At 40.1% G+C, this 16,948-nt stretch overlaps 1 protein-coding gene, 1 long non-coding RNA gene and 1 pseudogene across 2 annotated transcripts; 2 read left to right on the plus strand and 1 right to left on the minus strand.

Moving 5' to 3' along the window:
- The first annotated feature begins 156 nt into the window (after nt 1-156).
- LOC122093766 (poly(A)-specific ribonuclease PARN-like) lies at nt 157-7,553 on the plus strand. Its single transcript, XM_042664236.1, has 7 exons — nt 157-657; nt 1,107-1,237; nt 1,927-2,255; nt 3,655-3,768; nt 4,676-4,802; nt 4,884-5,154; nt 6,624-7,553. Exons 1-7 carry the CDS (start codon nt 293-295, stop codon nt 7,462-7,464), a joined length of 2,178 nt encoding a protein of 725 aa, XP_042520170.1. The 5' UTR covers nt 157-292; the 3' UTR covers nt 7,465-7,553.
- A 993-nt stretch (nt 7,554-8,546) lies between these two features.
- LOC122093041 lies at nt 8,547-10,781 on the plus strand (annotated as a pseudogene).
- Nucleotides 10,782-11,142: 361 nt separating this feature from the next.
- On the minus strand, nt 11,143-14,790 carry LOC122093768. Its single transcript, XR_006144551.1, has 2 exons — nt 12,277-14,790; nt 11,143-12,178 (listed from the first exon to the last, which is right to left on the minus strand). It is a non-coding gene; the product is annotated as an uncharacterized LOC122093768 (long non-coding RNA).
- Nucleotides 14,791-16,948: the final 2,158 nt, after the last annotated feature.

Genomic DNA, 16,948 nt, shown 5'->3' on the forward strand with positions numbered 1-16,948 from the left:
TTCACAATTCAAGTCAAAACTATTTGTGAATAATGGTTCAATGCTTCAGCATAAATAGGGGAGAACGACATTCTCATTTTATAATAAAAATGCGTGAGAATGGATTTCTGAGGATCCATTCCAAGCAATACCAAACACAGCCTTAAAATAGCAAAATCAATGTGAAAAGAAAGCGAGCACTACTGTTAGCGGCAGGCGCAGGAAATTAACGACAGTGACCAAAACAGAGAGGCTCGTCTTCTTCTTCTGTATTGTTCTCTCCGGTTTTAAAGGAGGACAACACAACCAGGGGATGAGCCGAAACATGAAGAAAGCACCCATAGGAAGAGCTTTAGCTCTAGTACGCCAAGGCTCTTCTTTCACCTGGAGGTCATTCTCCTCTGCAACATCCACCTTCGCTTTGAAGAAAGTGACCAAAACCAATTTCGATTCAGCCCTTGAAGATCTCCGAGGCCATGTTCGAGACGCTGATTTTGTCGCCATTGATCTCGAGATGACCGGAGTCACGAGCGCTCCATGGCGAGAATCTTTCGAGTTTGACCGCTACGATGTTCGGTATCTCAAAGTGAAGGACTCTGTCGAGAAATTTGCCGTCGTTCAGTTCGGTGTATGCCCCTTCCGCTGGGATTCTTCCAAGGAATCGTTCGTTGCTCATCCGTGAGTCCTCTTTTTTTTTAAGTCTTGTGTGATTTTGATATTTGGTCCCGTGAGACTTGCCACCACCTCCAAAATGAATGAGACAACAATTTGAATTCAGTCAGCTGATGCTACTACTTGCCTGAAAAAGAAATGCAACGAAGAAGGAACTATGATTTTTAAAATAGAAAAAAATTTCGTTTTTTGAGTTTGTTTTTTACATTTTCCGGCTTTAATTTATTTATGCTAAACGCCCAAACCCAAGGAGAAAAGGAAGAATTAATTTGTTATGTTCTTCATTTCAGTTCTCGTTCTTAATCTCTTTGGTCTAACCGTTGTTGTTTACTTGTTTCTGTAAATGTAATCTTATTGCCGAGGAGAATCTTGTTGTATTGGAACCTGTTCTTACAAGCTTTCTGAACTTTTGAACTGGAGAATATGATAATAACATGGTTCCTGTCTTCAAACAGGCACAATTTCTATGTGTTTCCTCGCAAAGAGCTTCCTTTCGATGGCCCATGTAGTGAATTCCTTTGCCAGACAACCTCAATTGACTTCTTGGCCAAATACCAATTTGACTTCAATGCTTGCATCCATGAAGGTTCGTTTCCTCCTGCTTGCTTAGTTATCTTTTGGATGGTTTTGATTTCCCTGGATAAAGGGGAGCAGGTAGTTGACGGGCTTACCAAAATTAGGTTATTCTGTAGTTTTAATTACAATTTACAGTGATGAGGTTTTTCTTCTTTTTTCTGTTTCCCCCTTCCTTTATGTGTGTGTGTGTGTGTGTGAGGGTGGGTATATCATAGGCCTTTAATTATACATGCTATAGGTTCCTAATATCTGCTAATGCTGAGTGTGCACTTCAATTGAGTATCTGACCTTTTCTTTTCCTGTTATGTCAACCTTCCCTTGTAGCTGCCATGTTGGAAACATAACTGTATACCTATATGCTTGAATATATCATCATTGACTACCACCCCAACCCTAGATCCTGATAGGTGCATGCTTTTGCGTGCTGAAAAATTGTTCTAAGTGTCTATTTTGATGTTCATTGTCAGATACTTAGGACCATATGCTCTAGTTGGATATTGTTTTTTTGGTATTGGTATTTGGTAGAACTACCAGGAGAGAATTGTGGTGGATTGCTAGTTTCTGCTTTCTTAAGCAGTCCAGTCGTGTAAGCTATATGGTTGGCAGTCTACGGGTGTTGTTCGGTTGTTGTGTCCTATTTCACACTGTTGTTTATATAAAATAATATTTTCGAGAATTTACACTCTTGGGTAATCCCAGGAATATCTTATTTATCCAGAACACAGGAAGCTGAAGCTTGGCGTCACTTCAATTTTGATTATGAGGGTGAATTATCTAATTTGGGATATCAGTTTAAAGAAGTCAGAGATGTACCATTGAATAGTACTGTGGATGTTCTTTTCACTGAGAGGGTAAAGAACAGATTTAGAGAATGGCGTGATGGATTGTTACAGAACAGAAATGGAGGTTTTCAGTTTGAGGGGAACTCAAATGACTCGAAACAAACATTTCAAACTGTTTTCTTCAAGATGCGTCCAGCTATTATGCTAAAGGGGTTCACTTCTCATCAACTGAGATTGATTCAGCTGGTAATGTTGTCTTCTTTTACTTTGTATACATTTAAGCTGTGAAATAAAGTAAATTACTGTTAGAAATGTTGTGTATACAACAGAATTGTGATAATTATCATTTTGCTGTGGTTTTGAAAGTAAAGTAGTTTGATGTTAGAAATGTGGTTTCCACAAACCGAATTTCATGGACTTTTTTGCTTATGAATTAATTTCAGGTTTTTATTATTTTAAATCAATAAAATAAAGTCTATATTCTTATTATAATAATAGTCTATGTTCTAATTGTCATGTTGATCTTGTATAAAGGATTAGGAAACTAAACAGTTTCGAAGTTGATAGTTGTATTTTGGATGAGGAAACTATCCCTTGGATGTATCATGACACTTTCTGCAAAGTCAATGGGAGTATCTTTATTGTGGGGCTGAAGAATGTGTCAATAGGCCATGTGTCTTGGGTTTAGGGATGGCAATGCAGTGGGTGAAACAAGTGCTCCACCCCTGCTTGTCATTAATGGTTTGAGTTTGGTATGACCAATATTTGGTTAGGTTGGGTTCTGTCTGAATATACCCAAGGGCCCTATCACACCCCACCTGCCATGGTTGCCTTGTAATTGATAAAGCCCCATGCATGTTTTGTGGGGTGGGTCCAGGTTGATCAATGTATTAAGGAGGTTGGATATGATTTTGGCAAAACCTTCCCTGCCCCCATGTCATCTTTAAGATTCACAGGATCAGGAGCTAAGTAGATGAATGGTGAGAATCATGTAAAGATTTTATATTCAATGAGTGAGCTTGGTCAGGTGATTTTTAATTATCAGGTCACTGTTCAGAGCTATTAGAAACTCTCCTGGAATTGTTTTTAGGTGTTCAATAAATACTGAGAGAAACACAGAGGATCCTCCTCCACTCAAACTATCTTTTTCCAAGAGACAAACCCGCCCAATCCGACTAGCCAGCAGTGGCTTTTTCTTGATCACCTCCTGTCTAATAAATTTCTTCAGGGGGGCGCTCCCAACACTGGGTTCTGATCCTCGTCATGGAACATGTGGTGAGTTATTGGGGCCCCCTAAACATCCTTCTGGTCCCTTAACCCCAGATCCAAGATACTTTGATGCACTTGATGATGCTCCAAAATGCATAATCATCAGATCTCTCTCTCTCTCTCTCTCTCTCTCTCTCTCTCTCACACACACACACACACACGCACACACACACACACACACACACACACACAAATTTTGTATCTTTATCTTCCCAAGTGACATGTTTGGTGTTTTAAGATTCTATGCAGAATGAATCTACTGTTTTCTTCTGTAGAACTGCTAATCTCTCTCTCTGATGTGTGTGTGTTTTGGATTCTATACATTGAAGGTGCTGGATTGAGGGTGTTGCTAATATATGAAACTGAAAACATGCAGGTCATAAGACAACAATTCAAAGATCTTGCTTATGTTTATGTGTATGGTGAAGATTCCGTTGAACAAAAACTTGTTGTTTACACAGACTCTGAGGATGATAAACACCTGCTTATGGTAAGAAACTAATGCCTATAATTATATTATGTTATCAAAAACCATTGATTTCAATATGGAATTTCCAAAGGCTTTATTTGATATTCCAGAAAAGCTATTTATATGTGCTGAGTAAACTTTTGCAATTCCCCAAACTACAATGGAAAATTTGTTTGAACTTGGATGACAAAGAGGTAAACATTGATACAATATAGGATATACTACCAAAGCTCTAATACTAATTTGGTGCAGGACAAGAGCCATAAGAGGTTTGTTAACTAGAATAGGGTCTGGATTCAGGATTTCAAAGGGAAAAGGGAATACTAGGTTACGGGGTTCAGAAAGGGGAAGTGCTGGGGAATGTCTCTCTGTTATACAAATGATAAACAATTATGGTTTAGTGGAAGATTAGAACTCAATCTTGAATTGGATTTCAGAAAATTCTGTTGGTTGGAAAAAAAAAAAAAGTGGCCTAGAATAGGGTCATCAAACAGAATAAGGTGATAAGAAATATGATACTACCGTGAAATCTGCTGGTTGATCAGTTCCTGCAATGTGGCCTTGATTAAATCTCGTGTTTTCTATTGCTGGTTTCAGTTTTTCTCTGGGAGATGCAGGTTATTGACATTTTAGAGCGGAGATAATAGTAAAATATCAAATCAAAAGGGAAACAGAGCGGTGCCATTCATAAAAAAAAAAAAAAGAGGGCTGGGGGTTTCAGTGATGGCATTGACTAGGTTACCCAGATCGGCATGGATTTTGAGGCATCTGGTACAAAAATTTGCATTTAAATTGGAATTGTCCTACACAATTTGATGCCTGTTTGAAGTTTTTGGGTAACATAAAATATAGGAGAAAAATCACTGGTGTATGAGATGGATTTCTGATCCTTGTGAGGCATAAATTATATATTTATCTCTTCCTGCAGCAAGAGGTAAAGGATGGGTTACACAAGGAAGCGGAGAGGAAAATTAAAGCTGCGGTTGGCTTTCGACATGTTATTGACCTTCTTTCCTCGGAAAGGAAGTTGCTTATTGGTCATAATTGCTTTTTAGGTATCTTTATCTTATCAATTTTGTAAAGATATCTGTACCTTTAGTAAGCACTTTCCTCAGATATTCTATTATCTGATACAGATATTGCACACATATACAGCAAATTTTTTGCTCCACTCCCTTCAGCTGTGGAAGAATTTGTATCCTCCTTACATGAAAAGTTCCCATACGTTGTTGACACGAAGCACCTCTTGAGGACTGCCAATGCAATTCAGAATTTGATGAAGAGACAGAGCACATCACTATCTTCAGCTTTTGCCCATTTGTGTCCTGAAATTGCTTGTGTTACAAAGGGTTCTGCTTTGCCTCATCTCTCCTATCTGAAGGTTGAGGTTCAAGTGGATGACATGAGGTTTGTTCCCTGTACTTCTTTTATAGATTCTTATTTTGCAGTCTTTCTGATTACAATTGTGAAACTTCCATGATACTTAAGAATTCAACAAGCATGGAAGTTTAATTGCTTTTATTTTTGAAAGGTTTCAGTGTTATTTGCTCTGCAATTTAATTAACAATATATAGCAAGAGCATCATATAATCCTGATTCTATGGGCAACCATAAATACCACTCAAGTCAAGTAGGTTATGAAAACTGAGGAGTTATCAATCAGCATCGGGATTAAATCTTATTAGCACTCCCCTTAGTCTTCGCTCTCATTTTACTCTGAATTTGTATCTAGATATAAATGATATCTAAAATTTTCTCTGCAGTCATTGCCATTTGGAAAACATTCAATCCACTGCAAATGCTCCAAAAGATGTAAGGTTTTGATTTGGATGGTCAAGTCAGTGATTATAATTGGATTTTGAATATAGGGTTTATAGGAGGGTAGGGCATATATTTTGTGTGATTGAGAAAGTAGTTTCTGATTTGTGTTTAGAATAATGTTTGGCAGGAGGTTGAAATAGGGTATGGATGGAGAAATTCAAGTAATAGGCTTTAGGCATGCACTGGGTTGAGAAATTCAAGAAATGGTTCCAAAATGATATTTGGGTATATTGAGATTTGATACAAGGGTTGTAAAGGGATCAGTTGGCTGGAGATTCCTTCGATTAAAAGTAGGTTTTTGATTGAAGAACCCAGTTGCTTAGAGTTCGTAGTTGGTTCATGAGTTTTGAGAATTTAGAGAAAAGAAATGCAATCAGATTCAATGGAATAGCTGAGAACAGATTTACTTTGAGAAATACTAAGAAGAAGAAACAAGAAAACACTTTCGATTAGAAAAGAATAAAAAGAAAGGTAGTGTTAAAAAGGCCTTTAAATGGGAGAGATTGAAAAATATTCCAAGACTGGAGATCTCTCACAAAAGCATTCAATTAGCATAAAAACTGGGTGGCTACATGCCTACATCATATGAGACTGCTAAATCCTTTTTAACCTGAATTCGAGAAAGAGCCTCGGCTTGCTACTTGAACAAACTACCTCACACAACTGGTGACCTGCAGAAGTAAAATTACAATATCAACCCCATATACATAAATACACTTGTCCCCCTTAATTTTGGGCCATGATGGGAGCTCAGTTGAAGCTTATGAACAGAAATCTCTATTGCTGCATTGTTTGGCTATCACTTTGCTAGTATATTATATTTCATGTACAGGATCATTTAGATGACTTAAGGCACCAACACAATTATTAATGAACATGGGCAATTTGGAAACCGTAGCGTACCTCAAGGGTTATATGCTAGAAGTAGGGAAGCTCAGTTCTACCATAAAACATAAGTCACTGTAATTTTTTTTTTTTTTTGCCATTTATCTAGTAAATTGGTTTGAAACTATGCCAGTGGGTTCTTCTGATTCAAAAAACAATTGACCCTACAGGTCCTCTAACTGGAACTCAGGAGCTAAGCATGAAGCTGGTTATGATGCTTTTATGACTGGATGTGTCTTTGCTCAGGCATGCAGTCGTATAGGTATTGATTTCAAACTCCATTCCCCATCAACAGTGTTGGCCCACAATGAGAAGCTTCAGAAGTACATGAACCTTCTATATCTCAGCTGGAATAATGGAGCCATTATTGATTTAAGCAGTGGGAAGGTGACTCCAGAGTCCTCGGCTTTCCATTTCATCAAACATAGATATCCAGAGGTGGTTTTCAAAAATATTGTTTTGTTCTGGGGATTTCCCTCCAAGCTGAAACCCCGAGAGTTGAGAGAGTGCATCTCTAAGGTATTTGGCTCTGAGTCAGTTACCACCATCTACTACTTGGATAAAACTGCGTCATTCATCCAATTCAGCAAGGAAGAATTTGTGAATGAATTCCTAGTGCTGAAGGAAACGCTAGAAAGAAATAATGATGCAATCTCAGTGTTGCACCCTTTCTCCAAATTATTAGAAGGTGGGCATACCCATGCTGCGAATTATGAGGTTTATAAAGAGATTTGCAGCTCTGCGATATCAAGAATCTTATTTGCAGATCAAGCCAATTCTGTTTGTATTAAGTCAAGGGATGAATTGGATAATCAAGAATTGGGAAGTTCCAGTGGGGTGAGTGGAGCTGGGAACTCAATTTCAAGTTTTGTCACCAAAAGTGAATCAACGAAGAGTAATGATGTGTTAAATGATCCATCATATCGCCATTTCTCATGTGATAAAATGAAGGATGCTTTGTATATCATTAAGTCTCAGCTAGGGAAACAGTCAAGGAATACAAAATTATGAGGCGTATAACTAAGTTGTAGCAATTGTTGAATGTTGTATCTTTCCCTCATTTGATATTATTCTTGCAAATTTTTATTTTTTTTTTGGAAGTTTGAAGTTCTTGATTTCTCAGTGAATATGCCGTCATTTACAAATACACCACTAGTACCTGTTCATTTTTCAGTGGCCTCTTCATAAAGAGTTGTGAGATAAAGATGATCCCATGGACTCTGGAGCGGTGGAGCCCCTTGGGCATGAAATACACAGGTGCGCCCCTCAAGGTGCTCCAAATTGTCAGATGTGCACTGCTACCTCTGCCACGCGGCCCACGCCTTAGAGGAGCTTGCAGGACTCACTAGAGGAAGTGCCATTCTATCTTTCCTTCTGAGGAAGAAATCAACTCCGGGTCGGTACTCTTATGGTCCCTGATCCACAATTGAAATCCACTTAATATTTCTTTTCTAACAAATTGAGAGATTGAGTAGATTCCAACTATAGACCAGGCATCGAATTTGATCTATAAGTGTTCAGTGGACCATAGGATTCGAAACGAAACTGTCAGATGACTCTGACACTCACAGACCTTACAGAGGTGTGAGTTTTGTTTATCACTTCGTCACCTATTCCAGCACTCTGTTAGTTAAAACGGGAACGACAAAAAAACATTGTTCGGTATGGGCATGTTTTAAACGGATCAAAACGTGAATGGGACGGTCAAAAATACAGTCAAATAAGGTAAAAATGGGAAAAAATAAAAAATGAACGATACGTGTTTTAAACGTTTATATTTAAATAATACGGTGTCAAAAAAAGGGCAATATATAGACATAAATTGGCATAATAATTCTCTAAATACCTAGATAACAATCAAAACAAATAGCCCTGTTTTAAATGTTTATATTTTTTAAAATCCGTTTTTTACTATCAAAAAAACGGAATGACGTTTAAAACGGAAAAAAAAAACTTCAAATAGCCCCGTTCCCATTTTTTACCGACTTTCTGTGAAAAATTCGGCAAATGGTGTTTAAAACGACAAAAAAAAGGGGATGCCGTTTTAAACGCCAATAAACTAACTACGTTCCAGCACAAACAAAGAGAAGAGAATGGAAGAGGTCCTGGTCACCAGCTCTATCGACGGTCCCATCACAGCCTACGACGCTTCCTCGGGTACCGAACTCGCCCACTTCACCGGAGCCGCTCCCCACGTAAGGGCCTCTCCCTCGTCCCCCGAACTCCTACCAGAAACAACCTCATTGCCGCTTCCCACATCTCCTCCGACGACTCCTCTTCCATCCACTTCTATAACTGGTGGTTCTCCTCTCCCTTCCACCTCCTCCTCATCCCCGAGCCCGTCGCTCCCCTCCTCTCCACTCCCTATGGCTCCTTCCTCTTCTCCGGCGGCGTCTCCGGCCACATCCACATCCACTCCTTATCTAGTCTCACTCTCTTCCGCTCTTTCCCCGCTCATCACAAGCCCGTCTCTTGCCTCGCCATCAACGGTGATGGTTCCCTCCTCGTATCCGGCTGCGACAATGGGGCCATCGCTGTATTCCCCATCTTCCGCCTCTTAGATTCCTCCTCTTCTGCCGCCTCCGATGATCACTTGTCTCTCCATCGTTTTCCTGCTCACTCTTTCGCAGTCACTTCCTTTGCATCTATGGACATATCCACCATCATCTCCAGCTCTCTGGACTACACTTGCAAGGTCTGGAGTCTTACCCGAGGTACCCTTCTCCACACAGTGAAGTTCCCATGCATGGTCTGGACTGTGGCAGCGGATCAGGTCAGGTCGGCGTTCTATGCCGCCGGCTCCGACGGCCGGATCTACGTTAAACCACTCAAAGCCACTACTAGGAGTCGATATAAGCCTCATGGCTTCAACCTGAGCCCCGAGCATGACCATAGTTAGCAAATTCGGATTCGGGAATTTTTTGGACGGAGAATTATTCGGAATAATTCGGACGATTAATTTAAGGATTCGGTCAAAAAAGCGGTCAAAAAATATTATTGGGGTTTTTAAAAAAAAAAAAATGTTTTTTTATTTTTTTATTTTTTATTTTTGGTTTTTTTTTTAAAATAATGTTTAAATAGACCGAATAATTCGGTTTAATTCGGATTCGGTCCGAATTATTCGCGATTTATATTCATTTTGGAAAAAGTCGCGAATTTTAAAGAATTTTATTTTTAATTCGGATTCGGTCCGAATTTTTGATAAAATTCTTTAAAATTCGGTTCGGCCGAATTGATAACTATGAGCATGACCATGGAAGGGGGAAAAAAATCGTCTGCAATTCCGATCTCGTACAATTCCATGAAATACCACCTTCAAGGGGTGACATGTATATTGATACCAATGCAATGGTCAGATCTGATTTAAATGTCTTTTCACTGATTTAATGTTTTATTAGTTGTACCAGATCTGGACCATTGTATTGGTATCAATACACGTTACCGCCTGAATGTGGTATTGCACGGAATTGTACGAGATCGGAATTACAGACGATTTCAACCCAAGGGAAGGGTGGTAGCAGTGACTGCTTTAACAATGGCAAACGAGGAAAAAAATCGTCTGCAATTTCGATCTCGTACAATTCCGTGCAATACCATCTTCAGACGGTGATACGTGTATTGATACCAATACAATGGTCCAGATCTGATTTAAATGCCTCTTCACTGATTTAATGTTTTATTAGTTGTACCAGATCTGGACCATTGTATTGGTATTAATACACGTGTCACTGCCTGAAGCTAGTATTATACGGAATTATACGAGATCGGAATTACAGACGATTTCAACCGGCAAACGAAGGACGGGATCTGATATCGGCTTTCGAGGATGGGAGCATTAGAGTTTGGGAAGCGGACACGGGTCGTCTTATTAGAATTCTTGGGCCGCAAGAGATGGGAGGAAGCATTTGTGATCTGGTGGTTGTTTCTTCCAAAGGGTTGAAAGTCAAGGATGGTGGTGGTGGGTTTGTGTTACACTCTGACGATTCAAGGGATGGTGGGAGCAGAGGCTATTGTGATGAGCAGACAAGTAGCAGAGGAGTAGCAGTGAGAGAGATGATGGAAATGGAAGAAATGTTGAGTGTGATGGTGAAGGATAAGAAAGAGAGCTATTGATACACTTCCAACTTCAATTGGGGTGTATCAAAGGCTATTGAAGTTCATCCTTAAGGAAGCCAAGGACAGAGGTGATGGTAGCAGTACTGAAAGCCTTGGCCTTGCAGGCAAGACAGGGAGGAAGAAGATTGAAACACAATTAATTTAACAATCCAATTAAATAGGGATACGGGTGAAAAAGAGGATTCAGTTTACCCATTAGTAAGTTTAATATTAGTTTTTGAAATGACATTCCAATGTAACTAATTTTGGATTGAAGTTGTGGAACTGGAGATATAGCTCTATCCGCATTCGCATCCAATTAGCTTTCCAATAGATTTGGATAGGTTTTGGATATTTTATATGAATGAGGTACGTATACGGATTTTCAATCATCCACTTACATCCTTATCTGTTTGCATTGAATGAAAGAGAATTGAAAAAGAAAAAAACTCAATTAAGGTTGATGGTGAAGGAATGAAACCAACTGGGGCTGATGTTGAAATGTCCTCTTTTAAATTACAAAGATCTTCTCAAGAATCTTTGTTTCATTTAATTTATTGTTTAATTGTATTTAATATGTTGTAGGCTAAGAAGTATATATAATGTACTATCATCTTGTTGAGTAAGTCATTATAATTTGGGAGTGATGAGAGTATTTCTTTCCAACCACAACACGGACAAGGACCGGTCCTGACCAATGCTGTACCTCGGGCTGCCATCAGGCCTTGCTACCACTTCGGCCCTCCATCAGGCCGTGCTACCACCTCGGCCCTCCATCAAGCTGTGCTATCACCTTGGTCCGCCATCAGGCCGTGCTACTATCTTGGCCCTCCATTAGGTCGTGCTGCCACCTCGGCCCTCCATTGCCGTGCTGCCACCTTGGCCCTCCGTCAACAACAAGGTTTCCAAAGACGTGCTTTCATCCACCCCTATATTCAAGGAAGGTAATCCATATTCAGAAGAACAGGATTCTATCTACTACACGTCACCATAGACGTCTATCCCTTACATGGTTGGCCTTTCTGAGATAAGAGAGGAATATTCCCCTGGAATACCCTAAGACCCGGAAAATTCCCAGAATCACAGAGCCACTCCCTTCAAGGACTCCACTCCTAAACAAGACTCTTCACAATCGTCTCCCACTCTCCCTCCATCAGCAAGCTATAAATACCAAGGTAAGCATCCATCATAGGGGATGGATTACTCACTTCTTTCATTTACTGGAAAAGCTCCCTTGAGCATCTGCTGTGGAAAGATCTGACTTAGGCATCGGAGAGTCTCCCATCGGGTCAACCCGGCTCTCCCTTGTCATCTCTTCTGTGCAGGTCGGCCAAAGCACTAGGAATTACAGGGAAGATCGTCCAGTCAATTTTTACCGCATCAGAGGGGTTTTTTGAGCTAGGGTTTCAGAGTGAATCTTGCTTCGATATTGGTCATGGTCTTGGTTCTTCTGGATGAATGTTGAATTCCTTAACCTTTGTCTCATTGTCATGTCCTCATCCGTTTATGATCAACATTGATCGCCATCACAATCGACCTGGACTTCACTTCTCTTATTGGTGTTGACGTTGCAGTTGAACCTTTACGTTAGCTCCACAGTGGCCCCGTCGACCTCAACGTTTCTGACTTTCTGGAATGAAACAAAATGAATGGATTAGTACTAGCAGATGCCATCAAGGTTTTAAAAGATAGAATTGGAAATCCAAATTGGCAGGAATATTTAAGAACCGTCTAGATTGGCCGATTCAACGATCTGATTCTCAATTTAGCTCATAACGCCACCACGAGATGATAGAGCATGCGGTTGGTGGATTCTGATTCTCCTACTTTTTTTTTTTGTAAGAAAGGAATTTACTGATTAGGAACATGTATATGGTCAATAACATCCTTCAAAAAAAGTTGTAAGATTTATGAAATGGATTCTGACCAATCTATAGTACACATGACTGACAGGATCTTTCTAGCCAGGGCATTGATAACAATATTGTTAGCTCTTGGAATATATGGAAAAGAAACAAAAACGGAAGATAGAGAGAGAGAGAGCGTCTGTATATCAGAGATAATTGGTGCCACACTAATATGAGGGAAAAGACTGTTGTACAAAATGTAATCCACAGTCTCCTTACCATCACTCTCCACCTCGAGCCTAGTGTATCCTGCAGATAACACCATAGACAGAGCACCATGAACTGCTATTGCCTATTTGCCTCCCCTTGACAAACCGATCTAGATGACGTGGGATGGAAATTGCCTTTTGTTGAATCCCTGCATGATCTCTAGATGGCATGGGACCGAAATTGCCTTTTGTTGATTCTACTTCTGTTGGCTCCGTAACCAAGAATGGAGGTCTTAGTCTTACATTGGTATGGTATTGGATGTATAATTCTGCGAAAGGTTTCTCTATCTTGAAGCTCGAGGTTTTAGGCTGGACGCAGCTACAAATTAACAATGGAAAACAAGGGGCATCATACACTAGTAGTACAAAGACAATAACTATTGAGACATGGGTGTTGTGGCGCAAGAAATTATTCCATTCCAAATCCAAGTCGTCTCTCAGGCAATCTGCATAGAAGAACATTCAGGGACTCTCCGATGCTTAAGTTAGATTTTCAAGCAATAAATAGTGTAAAGTATGGAGTGAAAATAATTAAACCCTTCCTTTGTTTGGGGCTTACCTTAGTATTTATAGGCAGTCGGTCGAGTTAGGCAATGGTGGAGAATCCCATTTTGCCAGGTAGTTCATTTTTGATAGGAGATATCTCTCTGAGAAGTCCACAAGTATTCCGTTGTTCGGCTAGAATTCAGTGGATCTCTTAGGAGATTGCTTTCGTGTACTCCAGGTGATAAACTTTGTTGGGCTGCAGGTAATCTGGAGTTGTGGCAAGCGAGTTGAGTTCGGGTCCGCAAGATGATGTCAACACTGAGCCGATAGGTCGGTCCTAGAGAGGATTGGCTCAGCCTCTATTGAAGTCTGATATGTAGATGCAGGCAATTCTTCGAGGTCATAGGTCAATCCTAGAGAGGGTGGCTCGGCCTCTATTGGAGTCTGATTTGCAGACGTAAGCAATTCCCCAAGGTCACAGGTCAATCCTAGAGGGGGTTGGCTCGGCCTCTACTGAAGTTTGATTTGCAGATGTAAGTAACTCCCCGAGGTCACAGGCCTCTATTGAAGTCTGATTTGCAGATGCAGGCAATTCCCTGAGGTGACATCTCGCTCTTAGGAGGTTCAGCTCGGCCTCTATTGAAGTCTAATCTGCAAATGTAAGCAATTCCCAGAGGTCATAGGTCAATCTTGAGAGGATCGGCTCCCTCTCTATTGGTCACTCACTACGCATCAGGCCACGTATCCTTGCCAGATTGGTGGGCGTTATTTATCCTCATCTGGTGAAAATAGCAGTTACCGGCCTTTCCAGACCAAAACAACAACCAAAAGGGAAGAATAATAACCAATTAAGAATTTGGAAAAACTAATCAAGAGAGAGAGAGAGAGAGAGGACGATGACAGAGGAAGAGAGAGCACACTCCCAGCAATAGCCAAGACTTCTCTTTGGCCCATGTGGGTTGTGCTCTCTCTCTTCTGTCAACATTTTATATTCCATTCTCCATCGTCTCTCCACCTTCCTTCCTTCCTTCTTCATTCATCTTCTTTCATCCTCCCTGCAAATCAATTCATGCATGATGATGACAACAAAGTAATATATATATATATATATATATATGCATGCATGTGTGGCTATCTATTCTTGATATTCTGATCGTGTTTTTGATGAAGTCCAGGCCAATCAAAGCATGCTTGTAGGATACAGCTCCCCCATGAAAATCTCCTCCATGGGATATCTGAGCTCCTCCAAGCTTAGGATCAGAGACAGATTTGCACTTTCCAAAACTAGTAATAACATCAATAAATATGGATCATAAACACTTTCCAAGGCAAAATTCTGCAACTAGAAAAAGGAATAAGAGTGGAAGTTGCTAAATACCTGCAGTAAAAAATAAAACAGGAAAAAAAAAATTGTGTACTATGGAACTAAGGTGTTCTTTCATCAAACCTGAGAGAGAGAGAGAGAGAGAGAGCTAAGAATTCTGTAATAGGTATGAGGAACGTAAGACCTTATTTATAAGTCTCTGGAAATCCAAAGTCCTGCAAAGGTCAGAAATTACTGGAAACAAGAGAGAGACCAATGGCGATGGAGAGGTACTTAAGCAGACTTTGGATATTTTAGAGAGAGAGAGAGAGAGAGAGAGAGAGAGAGAGAGCTAAATTTGCTTGACGCATTTATCAGTTGTGGTTTGTTAAAGTTGGCAACAATTACATAAGGGAAACGCATTAATCTGTGAATTGTGAGAGGCCAGAGCCGCCAGACCAGGCGACAAATCTTTGCGGTTATAATGAAAGCTAAAATCAAAGAATAGATGTAACTAGATGGAGAGTGGCCATGAAGTTATCTCCAACAACGCCCCTGCCTCTCTGATTTGAAATTTCTCGTTTTTTTTCCCTGTGAAATGACTTGTTGCCCCTCATGTATGATGCATTGTCTTGCACCTCTATTGATGCCGCCTGCTAGCAAGTGTTGTGTCTATCTCTCTCTTCCCCTGTGAAATGATATGTTCCTCGTGTATGATGTTTTGTCCCATGCTCCTATTGGTGCTGTCCGTTAGCGTGCAACTTGCCTATCCCTCTCCCAAATATTAAATATAGGAAAAAGAAAGATATGAATTGTAAGTACAAGTAGGGATGTCGAAAGCTAGCCTACACAGGTATGCCTAACCGAAAAATCTGTTAAAGCCTGAACTTGGATCAGCCAGTTAGTAAACTATCTGATATAGGTCTAGATTGATTATAATCCGGGTGTTCATGGTGCTTGGTTATGGCCCAATGGATGTCCAACCAGGATGGACTGTGTATAGCTTGATTAACTTGTTTATGACATGTGTTTACAACTCATTCAATCACAACCCCAATTAGTTTGTTTAAAAATTGACTATAATTCGAAGAACTTGAGCTCGTTTTTTACAAACTGATAATCAACCAACCGAATATAAACTTATCCATGCTTAGCTTATGAGGCCCAAGCATTGAACAAATTGGTTTGTGGTCAAATCCAAATAATCTAAATCTTGGTTGGTCTTATACCACCAAAACAAATACCAAACCGATCAAAAGTTCGACCAGTCAAGTTTCGATTGCATCCAATAAATTTCCTAAGTTCAAGGATCTTCCAATTCATCGCTTTCTCCCATATGTCTCCCTTTCCTTTTTTATAAGGATCGCTAATACCTTAACTATCATGGTGGTACCATTATTAGGACACGTGTTATCGCGAAGTGCATTGTATATCTTTCGAACTATTACAGCACCATGACGTACTCTTACGTCAACACATTGGACCTACACCACAGCATGAAGATGACCCTTTAATAAACTACAAAAGTCTAGCAATAGGTCCACTTGGTTCAACCCAGACTAGCCTAGACCCAAACTGGGTGGGATATCACAATGCAGCTCATTCCTTGAGGTTCAATTCAATCCGATTTGATTCTAATTGATCTTGAGATTGAGCTCGATGATAACCCGTATTTTTATCATTTCAGGGCTAGAGACCAGACTGATCTTGATTTATATGTTATGTATAATTGTATACTCTTTAACTCTCCTGTGAAAAGTTTTACCTTTGATTCTCTCTAAAAAAACAGAAATGTAGACTTACCTCTTCTTCTTACCTGTTATTTAAAAATGGTCAAAATATCTCTTATTAATCTATATATCGATTCTCATCACCATTCTTTCTATATTTATTTTAATTTCTTCTCTTTATTCTTCCTCTTCATGGAATGCAGCGACCGCGTCTCTTTCATCTTTTGACAATCCATCCCCTGTTGTAGACTGGTAATTAACCCTAATCACCTTACAAATTCACCCCCTGCCCCCATCCCCCTGTCCTAATCCTTACCCTCACTCTCCCCTACACTCTATGCATCTGCCCCAATCCATCCTGCAAATCCTGCAAGTCGTGGCCCCACCCCACCTCACCTCTACCTCTTCTGTGAACCATCTCCCTACTTCTCCCGCATTCACTCTCACCTCCCCTATCCTCCCTCCCTCCCTCCCTCCCTGCTCACCATGCTACCTTGCCCCACAGCTCACACAGACCTAGAAATTGACGAGTAGAAAGTCGAAACACCCAGATTCGGTGTTGTCATTTTATTAACATTTGCATTGTAGGTAGCTATTTTTATCCCTAGCGACCCATGCAGACTGATGGATCAAATACCTGCAGGGTAACGAGATTTATTTAAAAACTAGGAATCAGAGATTGATTTTGGTTCAGATTGGATTGAAATCCATTAATTAATAAGAAGCGGGAGAAAATTCAGAATTTTATTAGTTTCTCAAAGTGAT

The sequence above is a fragment of the Macadamia integrifolia genome, chromosome 11 (assembly GCF_013358625.1).
Source record: "Macadamia integrifolia cultivar HAES 741 chromosome 11, SCU_Mint_v3, whole genome shotgun sequence".
In the NCBI taxonomy this organism is placed as follows: domain Eukaryota; kingdom Viridiplantae; phylum Streptophyta; class Magnoliopsida; order Proteales; family Proteaceae; genus Macadamia; species Macadamia integrifolia.